Source organism: Mercenaria mercenaria, chromosome 2 (genome assembly GCF_021730395.1).
Source record: "Mercenaria mercenaria strain notata chromosome 2, MADL_Memer_1, whole genome shotgun sequence".
In the NCBI taxonomy this organism is placed as follows: domain Eukaryota; kingdom Metazoa; phylum Mollusca; class Bivalvia; order Venerida; family Veneridae; genus Mercenaria; species Mercenaria mercenaria.
Window position 1 is genome coordinate 97,742,789 of NC_069362.1, and position 12,533 is coordinate 97,755,321.

The 12,533-nt window shown below is 34.1% G+C and overlaps 2 protein-coding genes across 4 annotated transcripts in view; one reads left to right on the forward strand and one right to left on the reverse strand.

Moving 5' to 3' along the window:
- LOC123564663 (zinc finger protein OZF-like) overlaps positions 1-12,533 on the reverse strand; it is a 229,379-nt gene that overhangs the window by 180,577 nt on the left and 36,269 nt on the right. The window lies entirely within an intron of this gene.
- The window catches only part of LOC128549793 (lethal(2) giant larvae protein homolog 1-like), a 37,270-nt gene continuing 32,926 nt past the window's right edge, over positions 8,190-12,533 (forward strand). Inside the window, exons 1-3 of the mRNA XM_053527385.1 lie at positions 8,190-8,239; positions 8,461-8,568; positions 9,987-10,084. Of these exons, the coding sequence (XP_053383360.1) occupies positions 8,485-8,568; positions 9,987-10,084 (182 nt within the window). The 5' untranslated portion in view covers positions 8,190-8,239; positions 8,461-8,484. The remainder of the gene's footprint in view (positions 8,240-8,460; positions 8,569-9,986; positions 10,085-12,533) is intronic.

Sequence of the window (12,533 nt, forward strand, 5' to 3'; positions counted from 1 at the left end):
TTGAATATCATTTTGAAGGAAAACAGGGCCTTCAGATTTCACACTTGCCTTTATTTTAACATTTTGACCCCGGTCCATTCGCATCTAAGGCTAGAAACCAACAACTGTTACCTTAAGACATGATGCAAGGGTTCCATGTGCATTTCGTTGGCATATTTTTAGGCAAGTTGTCGCGATCCTTGTGAGTTTGAGTGAAGCGTCATTGCAATGTCCAAATAGTATTAAAATCCAAGAAGAAAATGTTAAAAACCAGGTCAGTATGTCACATTCTAATATGCTTGTCTCTGTTAAAACAATTACGCTAGAATGACGTCACATTAACGTGCGGTGACGTCAAAATTTGTGTTGCCACCAAGAAAGAGCGTTTCTTTTCTGCTGTTTTAGATTAAGTGCATATTAGAATCGAAATGATTTATAGCAAAAGAGTGTTTTAACACTATTTATACACTCGGGCGGTAATACGTCGTACAAATAATTTCACGATGGCTGTGCCCTCGTGAAATTATTTTGCCCAACGTATAACCGCCCATCGTGCATAAATAGTGTTAAAACACTCTTTTGTTATAAATTATTTCTTAAATAAAGAACGCCCTAACAACTCCATCTTATTCTCTACCTAGTAGTCATAAACTGGCGAAATTTTAAATGACAATTTCCAGCAATGACCTAACAGCTTCATAAAAAGTATGCCATTTACTCAAAAAGGTATCTTCTAGCAAATGTTCTTGTGCAATCCTGCAAACAATCAATGTATTTATTTCATTTCATATTAATCATCCTTGCAACGGCATGATACTGGGTCGTTATTGAAAGACTACGTTTAAATCTAGTTAATGATATACGTTGCACCTTTTTCGCTGAGATATTGTTACCGGTCTTTATCCTTCGGCCTGTATTACCAATGAGTAAAAATAAGTAGATACCATGCAAATTTCTTGTATGATGCAGTTATCGTTGTTTTACCTGTTAGTTTGCTCTACTTTTAGAGACATTTACTCGAATTCTTGCATTAGAATGAAGACAATGTGGCATATTAGTAAATATACCGTTGACCAATCAGATTGCAGTTTTTTTTAGAGCTTGTGAATTGCTCCGTTACTTCAGTCTTTAGTAATACTTGTATTGGAATGTAGAATAAGTTTTATGAACTTTGAACTTAACTGATATTTGTTTGAGAATATCTTAGACCTTTGAATTGCTGCCATATGAAATATTTCCAAATGTACTTTTCCGTATTTCAAGGACAGGGCGTGGAGTTTTACAACTGATAATTTGTGTAATCAATTCATTTCCTTGTTTTATTAGCTCACGTAGTGGCAAGGTGAGCTTTTGTGACCGTCCGTCGTCCGTCCGTCGTCTGTCCGTTCACAATTTCTTGCGAACACGATAGAGACCTAATTTTACAATCGATTTTAATCAAACTTGCACACAACTCGTACTGGCATAATATCTCGGTTCCTTTCGAAAACTAACCAGATTCCATCATTGATTCTAGAGTTATGGCTCCTTAAAGAGCCAAAATTTGCTATTTTGGCTTGTGAACACGATGGAGACCACATTTTGCATTAGACTTGCACACAACTTGCATTAGCATAATATCTCGGTTCCTTTTGAAAACTGGCCAGATCCCTTCATGAGTTTTAGAGTTATTGCCGCATAAAGGGCCAAATGTGCTATTTTGGCTTTTGCAGCCATATAGAGACTTAAATTCATTTATGGTTTGATTTGATACAAACTTGCAAAATATCTTTAACTACAATAGATCTTGGATTTCAGGACGAATCCTTCAGACCCAATCATAGGTTCCGGAGTTACGACCCCTGATTGACCCCTAAAAGAGCCAGAATTTGTTAATTCTTAACCTTGTGAACACAATAGAAGTGACCTTTTACATTCCATTTTTACAACACTTACACACAACTTAAGTCACAATAAGATATCAATTCCTTGTGAAAAATGGCTATATTTCTTCTTGGGTTCTAGAGTTATTGCCTCTGAAAGGGGCAAACTTTTCTATTCTGCCCCTTTTAGCAATATAGAGGTTTCATTTATGATTTGAATTGATACAAACTTTCACAGAATGTTTATCTTGATGATCTCTAGTCCAAATCCGAAACTGGGTTATGATGGGTCAAAAACTAGGTCACCGGGTCAAATCAAAGGAAAAGCTTTTTAAAACCCTAGAGACCATTAATAAGATTCTATCTTCATGAAACTTGGTCAGAATGTTTATCTTGATGATTCCTATATCGCTTTTAGAACTGGGTTATGTAGCGCCAAAAACTAGGTCACCGGGTCAAATCAAATGAAAAGGTTGTTAACATTTATGATCCTATCTTCATGATGATTGGTATAAATGTTTGTCTTGATGACATCTAGGTCAAGTTTGAATCTGGGTCATGTGGGGTCACAAACTAGGTCACCCGCTCAAATCAAAGGAAAATTTTGTTAACACCCTTGAGGCCACATTTATGGCACTATTTTCATGAAACTTGGTAAGAATGTTTATCTTGATGATTTCTAGGCCAAGTTTGAAACTGGGTCATGTGGTGTCAAAAGCTAGGTCATCACTCAAATCAAAGGAAAAGCTTGTTAACACTGTTTCTTACCCTATCTAACTGAAACTTGGTCAGAATGTTTATCTTGATGGTTCAAAGGCCAAGTTTAACAAGTGAGCGATATAGGGTCATCATGACCCCCTTGTTGTTCATTTATCCTGTTAAATTGTAGAATTGTTTGTTTTGTGTGAGGGTTAAGATTGAATTTATACAAAAAAAATAGTCTTTATCAATTTTGTTTTATTGTTAAAATGGCCATTATAAATTAGATTTATTATTCTAGCATGCAGTATATAGACTTGAAAAAAAAAACAACTGTAGTCTAAGCAGTGGTTTTAAAAAGGCTAAGAAGGAACACGTAAACATAAGATGCACAAATGGTCATGTAACTATGCAAAATGGGATGTCCGAAGGAAGCATGTGAACATGAGAATAACTAATGCATATTATGTAAATCGCAAGATTGGATATACGAAAGCACAATGCAGTTTTTGCCCTAATTCTGTTCCATATTATATGTCCTGGTCAAGATTAGAGATATCTTGTTTAGGACTCGGGTAGCCCTAGAAGTTTGTATAAGTTGATCGGGCAGTGTCTATGTTTAAGGTTTTCGACCCATGGCAAGGAAATGTGGACATACCTTACGTGAACGTGTATGTATCGGTCTTGGCTACCCTTTAAGACCACCTGGGTAGGTCTACATAAGAGATTAAAGGTGACCAGTCAGTGTTCGAACTATTTTGACTAGTTTTGGAAACTTTATGACATGGATCGAGGACATATAACTGGAACATACTGAACATTTGTATCTAACCACTGAATTGTGTAAAGGGCAATGGAAGTAAAACTAATAGAAATCTATTCTTGTAAGTACTTGTTTGTGGTAAGAGTTGTCATTCTTTGCGAACACTCGGCATTTTAGTTATCGATATAAACAAAAAGGCTTGCACAAAATTCACATTTGTAAAATAATGTTTGATAATTTGAAGGATTTAGAAATCAATTCATAGACTTTCTTAAATGTGATTCCCTGCACAGTTTGATTAATATAAACAATTTCGTAGCGTTTGATCAGAACAACCCCTATAATACAGATGGCCATAAAGCGAAATAAGGTTTGCTTTTCGCTAAAAAAAACACACACAAAAAAACATATGTCTGTCCATACTGCTTTAATTGATTTTAAGAGTAAAAGGATATAAATTATGTGACTGTGTGAGGATAAAGAAAAACTGCAGTGTTAAAGAATACAGTATTTGTGAGGATTTTTTAATAAAGAAAGGAAGGAAGGAAAATAATAAAAAAATAAGTTACCGTAGGATATTGCATACAGTCGCCAAATAAATCACTCGACGAAAGAAAACACTGAAAATATGCAAAACTAGACTTTACTAAGGCAATAAGAAGCGAAATATATATATATATATGAATACCAAGTGTGAGTAAAATCCAATCCTGTTCTTTTTTTTTTTATTATCCCGGCAATATTTCATGATAGAGAGACAAATATCTGCAAAATTCTAAATTTTCTGAACATTTTTCAAGGTTATCTTAGTTTTTATTTTGTTCAGCATTTCGGAGAGGTGGTCAGAGTAGTATTTAATTCTGTCTAAAGGTCTATAACTATGCTATATCATTTAAATGTTAAAATCGAAAATATGCGCAATTAAGCTATGCACTGATCTTTCCCCTGAAATTTGATTTAAATCCCATAAGTAGTTTAAATACATTTCCCAAAAATGACCTATTAGGGGATGTAACTCCACCAAAAACATTCAATTAAAAATACCGTCAGAATGCAAAAGTTGTCTTTAGATTGAACCTTCCTATAACATTTGGTTGAACTCCAACCAGCAGTTATGGAGGAGTATTAAATAAATCCGGACAATTTGGAACAGTAGTCTGGACAATATATATATAGGTCCAAATCTCTGCAAAAAAATCACTGAAATGTAATTTACCCGTAAAATATGCGTAGCTAAGCTTGGTCATTGAAATTCCATTAAAAGTAGAAACCTGGTAGTTTGGAAAATTTCATTTTACAGAATTGCCTTTAAGGTGCCAATTACTTCATCAAAAAACATGTAGAAGTAAAACATTGACAATGTGCGAAACAAATCTTGATACTGAACTTTCCCATAAAGTTTAGTTCAAGTCCAACAGTGAACTAGAAGACTAGTAGTTTGAACATTTCATGTATTAACATGTATTATAGTAATCTGGACATTAGCACATTTTATAACATATTCAACCGTAAAAACCCGTTCAGTATGCTGTAAGTATAGCACTCTGCTTGGAACGGAGTTTCACGGTAGTATGGGAGAAATAAATAGTGCGACAAACTTTTTCCAAATAAGGCAGGGGCCATAACTCTACCAAAACTACTCAACCGGAAAATGCGGAAAATGCCAAAAATACGAAACTAGCCTTGATACTAAACCTCTCTAAATGTTTAGTTGTGATTCAATAATAATATAGTTTCAGCTATGCAATCCTGGCAATTCACAGATATATACTAAAGACATGATTAATATATTTGCGATTTCATAGCCCCGTAACTCCTACGGATGTAACTGAAAATCTTCAAAGGCTGAATCACGACATTCAAATCCCATTTGAGTAGTCCAGACAGTCTTTATCAAAGAAGTCATAACTAAATTAAGAAAATGCCGATATTATGCGTTTAAAAAGCGTTGAAATTGAATCTTCCTACAAAGTTATGTTGGAATCCAACCGTGCACACAGGGGCGGATGCGGGAGAACAATTGATAGCCTTTTGAGCGCCGATGAGTTCTTTGGTCAACGATTTCGGCTAGCTTGGCTTGCATATATCAGTAGTATTTATGATTGATAAAGAGGCGAAAGATATTGCCAGTGTAATTGTGGAAGTCTGAAACTGAAACGCTGAATCAATACTTATTTTACACAACGGCGTTGAACAACAAGTTTTAAAACATAAATATGTCATTATGATACATCTTGATATCGTAAAATACAATTTAAAATATCCAAATTATGTAAAGAGTACATTTATAAACCGAATTTTATTGAATGGCACAACTGAATGCTCCCCTTAGTCCCTGGTATGTTGGACAATGTGGAGAGTCTATGTCAAATAAATCAGATTGAGAGGGTCCAGAGAAGAGCCGTAAGATCTGTCACCAGCCGTTATCATAACACTAGCTCAGTCTCAGACATGTTAAATAATTTGAATTGGCCAACCCTAGAAATCAGAAGAACTAAGGCAAGACTCATCATGTTTTATAAAATAGTCCATCATATTGTAGCTATTTACTCTGATAATAATTTAATGGTCCCTACAGGTTCAAGAACAAGGTATGGTAGCATATACACATTCAGGCACATTGGAACATCCAAACTCCTACAAATTTTCATTCTTTCCAAGGACTGTTAGCCAGTGGAACATGTTGCCTATTACAGCTCATGAAGCAACCACAGTTGACACGTTTAAAACCATCGTCACTGTGCCTGTTATTCAACCATAGGATATTAAACAGCAACTATTCATTCTACTGTACAAAATTTTATTCTAATTTTGAAAAAAAAAGCTTTTAGTATATCATACCGTGAGGGTCGAAAATGCCGATTTAGCTTTAAGACAATTCGATTTAGTATAACCCAGGGTCGGACATATTCCAATTAGTATGACCCTGGGTCAGACATATTCCAATTAGCTTTAAGACAATTCGGAATTAGTATGACCCTGAATTAAGATAAATCTATTTAGCTTTAGGTATTAGATCACTAATAGTAATGTTTACAAAATGGCCTTTGCTTGGTATATTCTGAAAGGTAACCGTGTTTTGCACTATTTTGCAATTTTTAAACAACTTTTACCGTGCCGTTTTTTATAAATTTTGTATAACTTGTGGTATCTCCTCAAGCTCAAGTAGAGACAAATTTCAAAGTGGTGGCCACTATCCAAAACGTTTGCAGAGAACTGATTTTACCATTAATTTTAATAAAAGAAACATCAAACTATTGGTAAACAATTATAAAACACAAAATAAAAATGAAGATATCATTTTTTCTATGGTGCCTCAAGTAAACGGATTTAATGAGACAGAATTCATACTTCAACATTGAAAAAATAAGGTCGAATGCTGTGTTTCTGTTTTGAATTTTACTTACTGCATTAAAAAATAACCTTAGGGTAGAAGTAAACCCTACCTAAATTTCTTCCACAATATATAATCTAAGAGTGAAAGCAAAATAGAGAACTTTCACCGCATGTAACTCAATATTTTTAAAGATGTGTAACTCTACCCCTTCTGTTTAAGTAATAAATTCACTTTTAACACCAAGAAATCGCTTATAAGATTAATCTTTTTCCATTTTTGTACAAGAAATCAGTAATAAGTCTTGATAGAAGTAAAAACTTACTAGAAAAAAAGGAAAATAAGAAGAAAAAAATTTGGTCCCTGTAGGACTTGAACCTACGCACCCCTAAGAAATGCAGTAAAAGTAGGTTTATGGTAGGAATTGAATACTCTTCAAAAAGGAGGTTCTCTATTAGTGATCTAATACCTTAAGACAATTCGAATTAGTACGACCCTAGGTCGGATATATTCCAATTAGTATGACCCTGGGTCGGACATATTCCAATTAGCTTTAAGCTAATTCTGAAATAGTATGACCCTCAATTACGGCAGCCATCTTTAGTACGACCCTGGGTCGGACATAGTTACAATTAGTATGACCCTGGGTCGGACATATTGACAATTAGTATGACCCTTGGCCGGACATATTCCGATGGTCGTACTAAATAGGAAATAGCTTTAAGCTAATTCCGAACCTGGGTCATACTAAATATGATATGTCCGACCCTGGGTCGTACTAAATGAAATAGCTTAGAGCTAATTCTCAACCAGGGTCATACTAATTGGAATATGTCCGACTCTGGGTCATACTAAATCGAATTGTCTTAAAGCTTAATCGGCATTTTCGACCCTCACGGTACGATATACTAAAAGCTTTTTTTTTCAAAATTAGAATAAAATTTTGTACAGTATAATGAATAGTTGCTGTTTAATATCCTATGGTTGAATAACAGGCACAGTGACGATGGTTTTAAACGTGTCAACTGTGGTTGCTTCATGAGCTGGAATTGTCTTAAAGCTAAATCGGCATTCTCGACCCCTAACGGTACGCCATATTTTAGCACTTGTTATTTGCGTATGTACAAACACTATATTTTTAGTTGTTTTAAATTCACCAGCGCCTACACATAATCTTCATTATTATGAGGGAGTGGTGACTTGCCAAAAACAACGACCAAGGGACGTATGCCCCAACCCATCCCACCACCAAACAAAAATAGAACCGCCCCTGTTTACAGAAGAAGAAAAGTATTTTGAGATCACCCCTAAGAATTAAACGGGCACATGTCAGTAGCCGTCCGCGCTAAATGTAGTCCTCAATATTTATATTTTTCTCTCGCCAGTCGATAGTTTCTTTATGAATATAAATACACTGTATTCATAAAAATATATCAAAATATATATTTTTTAATTGTTCTATCAAAAGTACAGAGTTTTTTGCCTTCATACAGAATTTATGACGCGTAAGGATATCTTAAAATTAATTGTCTGTTCGGCACTTTGTAGTGTGTGGGCCCTCTGGCGGGGATTTAAACAGTAGGCGAACGGAAATACTTACCGGTCAGTGTGTTATAAAAATAGACAGCAATTTTACAGGTAGATCTATATATACTTTACCATTGTTTTAGCTTCTAAATTCTGCAGAATTATTACTGTATTTTATCAGATGTTTATTCGTGTCGCGTGTAATTTCGTTGTTACTGCAGTGGCATTGTTGAAGCGGTTACGTGTGCATGTAGCGTGACGATTTTATTTACATCCTTGCTTCCGTAACTTTTCAGATAAGTGTTGAGTGACTTAGAGAAATGTTCAAGTTTTTGAGGAGGCATCCTCCTAAAGAAAGCGAGGGACGTGAAAGTCAGAAAAAGGAGTTATTTGGTTTTCGCAGGGTAAGAGTTTTTCTTTGTCGGCACAGCCATTATTAATTTAAAAGAGGGAGATGACTCACCCTTCTTTTGTTTACACAAGAAATCAATTGCATATTATTTTTTGTCTTTGATTTCTGTAAGCACATACTCCTGTTATTTCAAGTTGAAATGATACAAATTAAACGTGCTTACTATTCTGAACAAACTGGTCACATAATTTGCTTGATTTATGAATAATGTTTGTCATACAAGATCAGAACTTTGTATGTAATTATTTTATCCAAAAGCTGTATGTTAATGGCTGTAATCCATACTGCTAAGAAGAACTTCCATGTTGCTTATCAGGATGGCTTATACTGTTATAGGTCCTATGATCTGATACATTGATCACCCATCGTCAAGAGGAATACAGGCTGACTCGGACCATGGCTGATTCGGACCAGATTTATTTGGCTTATTCAGCCCAAATTGTTTTAAGTTTTCCTGACACTGATGTCATGAGTAAAAATAAAATTTATGAGTATTAAGTTTAATGTCTGATGCAAAGAATAATTAAAATCATTTAAATGCATAAATGATGCATTTTAGTTTGTCAAAACTTCTTACCTGCTTGTACGGTGTATATTTTATCCTACCATCATACAAGATATAGCACAAAATCGGCCTGTCTAAGACTCTAATAAATTTTGCTAAACATCTAGTCAGTGTCAAGATATCACTTTTGCAGGAACTTTTGAAATCACATATTTTATCAAAATTTTGCATTTAAATCATCACCATTGTATTGGAAATGTCTGAACTTAGAAAATGAGGTGTCAAATCAAAGGTTTTATCCTGAAACAAAAAGTTATTGCTATTTTTCACTTTTACAGCACTTCAGCCCAAAATTTTGAAAACATTTATTTTTCGAATTTTTCATTGAAACTGTTATCATTGTATTGGAAATGTTCTAAGAAAATAAATGGTAAAATCACAAGTTTTAATCCAGAAACAAAGAAGTTATTGCATTTTTCCGATTTTCCACAAACTGAATTACACTTGCAAACGTCATATTATATGACGTCAAGTCTTCACGCTGTTGCTCTTTCCAACGTCCTTTTCCCAATTTTCTGAGCAGGTAGGATAAATAGAATATTAGATTACTGTCTGAAAAAGTTTAAATTCATTAGGCTCGTCTACGAAAAAATATATGGCTCGGCAGAGCCTCGCCTAATATATTTTCTTCAACTCGCCTAATAAATGTTTATGCCTTCTGGTTAGGGATGAGGCAGCTCTGAAATGTACAGTACAGAAAACAATGCTTAAATGTAGGGAAATATGCAAGTCTGACTGAAGTTTCTGCATGCAGAGTTAAACACAACAAAAATTATAAATTGTTGGCTTATATATATACGGATGAGAATGATTATCACCTCTAATTGTTTACAATTTATTTTCAGCTGATTGAACATGGATTTCCTAGCAAGCCATCAGCTCTTGCCTTTGACCCCAAGTTGAAGCTCCTGGCTATTGGAACAAAGTCTGGTGCTTTAAGAGTGTATCCTTTTTGCTTACATGTTTTTACAAAGTTTTTATATTTTACACTGCCACTCTGGTGCATAATTATAGAAAATAAAGTAAAAAAATGTACTTCAGGATGATTTCTTAAGATCAGATTAAGGGAGATACTTGAAAGTGGTGGATCCATTACAAGTTTAGTTTTACCTTAGAATATAATCTAGGTCTAACATGATTATTTGTTACAGGAATACATTGTCAGAATTGCTTAACGAGGCACTAAATTTGATTTGTTGAAGAAAAATGTGCATTTTATTACTGATCAATACCGCTCATTCTTTGCATTTTTCAACTGGCAAAATAATGAAAAAATGAACTAACTGATCCATTGTAACTTGTGAATCAATGGGCTTTGTGTATCCTGTTTAAAGTGGTTTTGAAAAAATATTTTCATAGTGCAAATGAAGCTGAATGTTTTCAATGGTCTTGTTTAAATGAAGCAGTCATCCTCTCTGGTATGTTTACTTAGAGGATTTTTGGTTATTTGTGATCGCTTTGTGCCAGACACCAAATGTTATTATAGGGTTGCATGTATTCATATAATGAGGCATTGTTCAGATTGAGTCATTATTTATTGTAGGACTGAAAAGTTGGTTTGTTTTAAATAGAAGCTTAATTTTGGCTTATTGGTATTTTCTAGTCAGTAAACTTGTTAAAAGGGGAAACTGGACTCCTTGTTTTCTGTTTATTAGGGGAAAAGTAAATTGCATGGCCTAGATAAAATTGAATGAATAAAATTCCTATTTTGTACAGTGACATTTTTCCTGGCTTTTGCATAGATCTATTTTAGCAGCTTTAATGTGTTAATGGTTCTATGATGTATTTAATTATTCAAAGATGTAATATGCAACATCTGTTGCTTCTGGTGACATGTTTGTATGGATTTTAACAATAATACCATATGACCAGTTATTCAGTATGTGAAAAATAGCTATATTTACATGATCTGTTAGTTTCAGTTTTGGGTATTTTTCCTGTACAAGGACTTGACTCATGATTTTACCTGTTTGAAATGTTTAAATGGGTAATCAGATTGCAGTTGTTTCGGTGAAATTCACACAAATCCTCTCCCACACCCTCATAATGCGCTGTCATCTGGTTGATCAGAATGAAGGTCTCCCATTAATTCTTAATACTCAGCAAGAATTTGTTGATAAAAAATGACAAAAAAAGGATCATCCATGATGGATTTTATCATTAAACTTACCTGGACATGTTAAATCAATTACTACCTTATGTTATAGGCATATTGTACCCTAATCTTTAAGAGCAAGATAAAAACGTATTGGTTCAATGAGTCATGTGTACATCATGATTTGCGAACCTTCCAGTTTGCAGGTTTGCCCATTAAAAAAAAAAGATTTCCTTCATATGCACAGGTATTATTACTTTTTATCTTTCAGAGCCATTGTTTCAAACTTTCTGGGGTATTGAAGCTTTGTTTGTGTCATTTGTGTAAACTTCGACAGATCCCTTTGACAGTTCATGAATTATAATCTCTTTATCTTGCTTCACATTGCATGGTTCTAAAAGTTTGTTCAGCTCGCACCATTGTTTACCTGTCAAGACAAAATAAAGTGTTAACTGTTTCCCTAACATCTCAATTGAAAGGTTATCGCCCTAATTTGGCCAAAAATTTCTTTTTTGTAAATCTGTTTTTGTGCTTTTAAGTTTAACTGCTCTAATGGTTTTCAGTTAGAATGGTAACTAAAGGGATTTTGTTAAAGACGTTACGATGTATAACTTTAAAATTTTAATGTGATATTTGTACATGTTGGTTTGTAATAATTGTATTCTGTTAAGCATCTTAAGCTTATCAATCCAGGGGTCGTGGGTTCGAGCTCTACTTGGTCCTCTCATATGACACCAGTACTGGTTTTTCCAGGAAGCGGACTCGAGAGTGGTTCCAAAAAGCTTGAAGCTTTCATCACAATCAAGCTAAAACAAATTAGTATAAACTAAGCTTTCGCTGTTTTTTTTTTTTTTTTTTTTTGTTCTAGTTTTGCTTGCATACATACCTGCATGTGTACATTCATCATTTAAGAGACATAAATTATAATTATTCAGTTTTAATATATAATGATGACAGTTACAGCTGTCTATTTGGCTTTGGATGATGAGTCAGTCATGCAATGAAAATATTTCATGAGATATTTATCAGAAATAGTTTTGATTTAGATTACATTACAACTGGCTCTTCTCTGTCAATTATGCTTTGATGTCTCTGGCTTTATCTTAAATACATTCAAGAAAAGCATATTTGCAAATAAATGTTTGTTTATTATAAAGTCAAATGCACTGAGGTGAACTAATTGAGGTCAGGCATGTTGTGTATAAATTGGGACTTAATTAGAGTGCACACATGGCAAAATTACAGGACATTTCTTTAATGAGGCAATTAAGACATTTTGACACTTTCTTTGATGGTA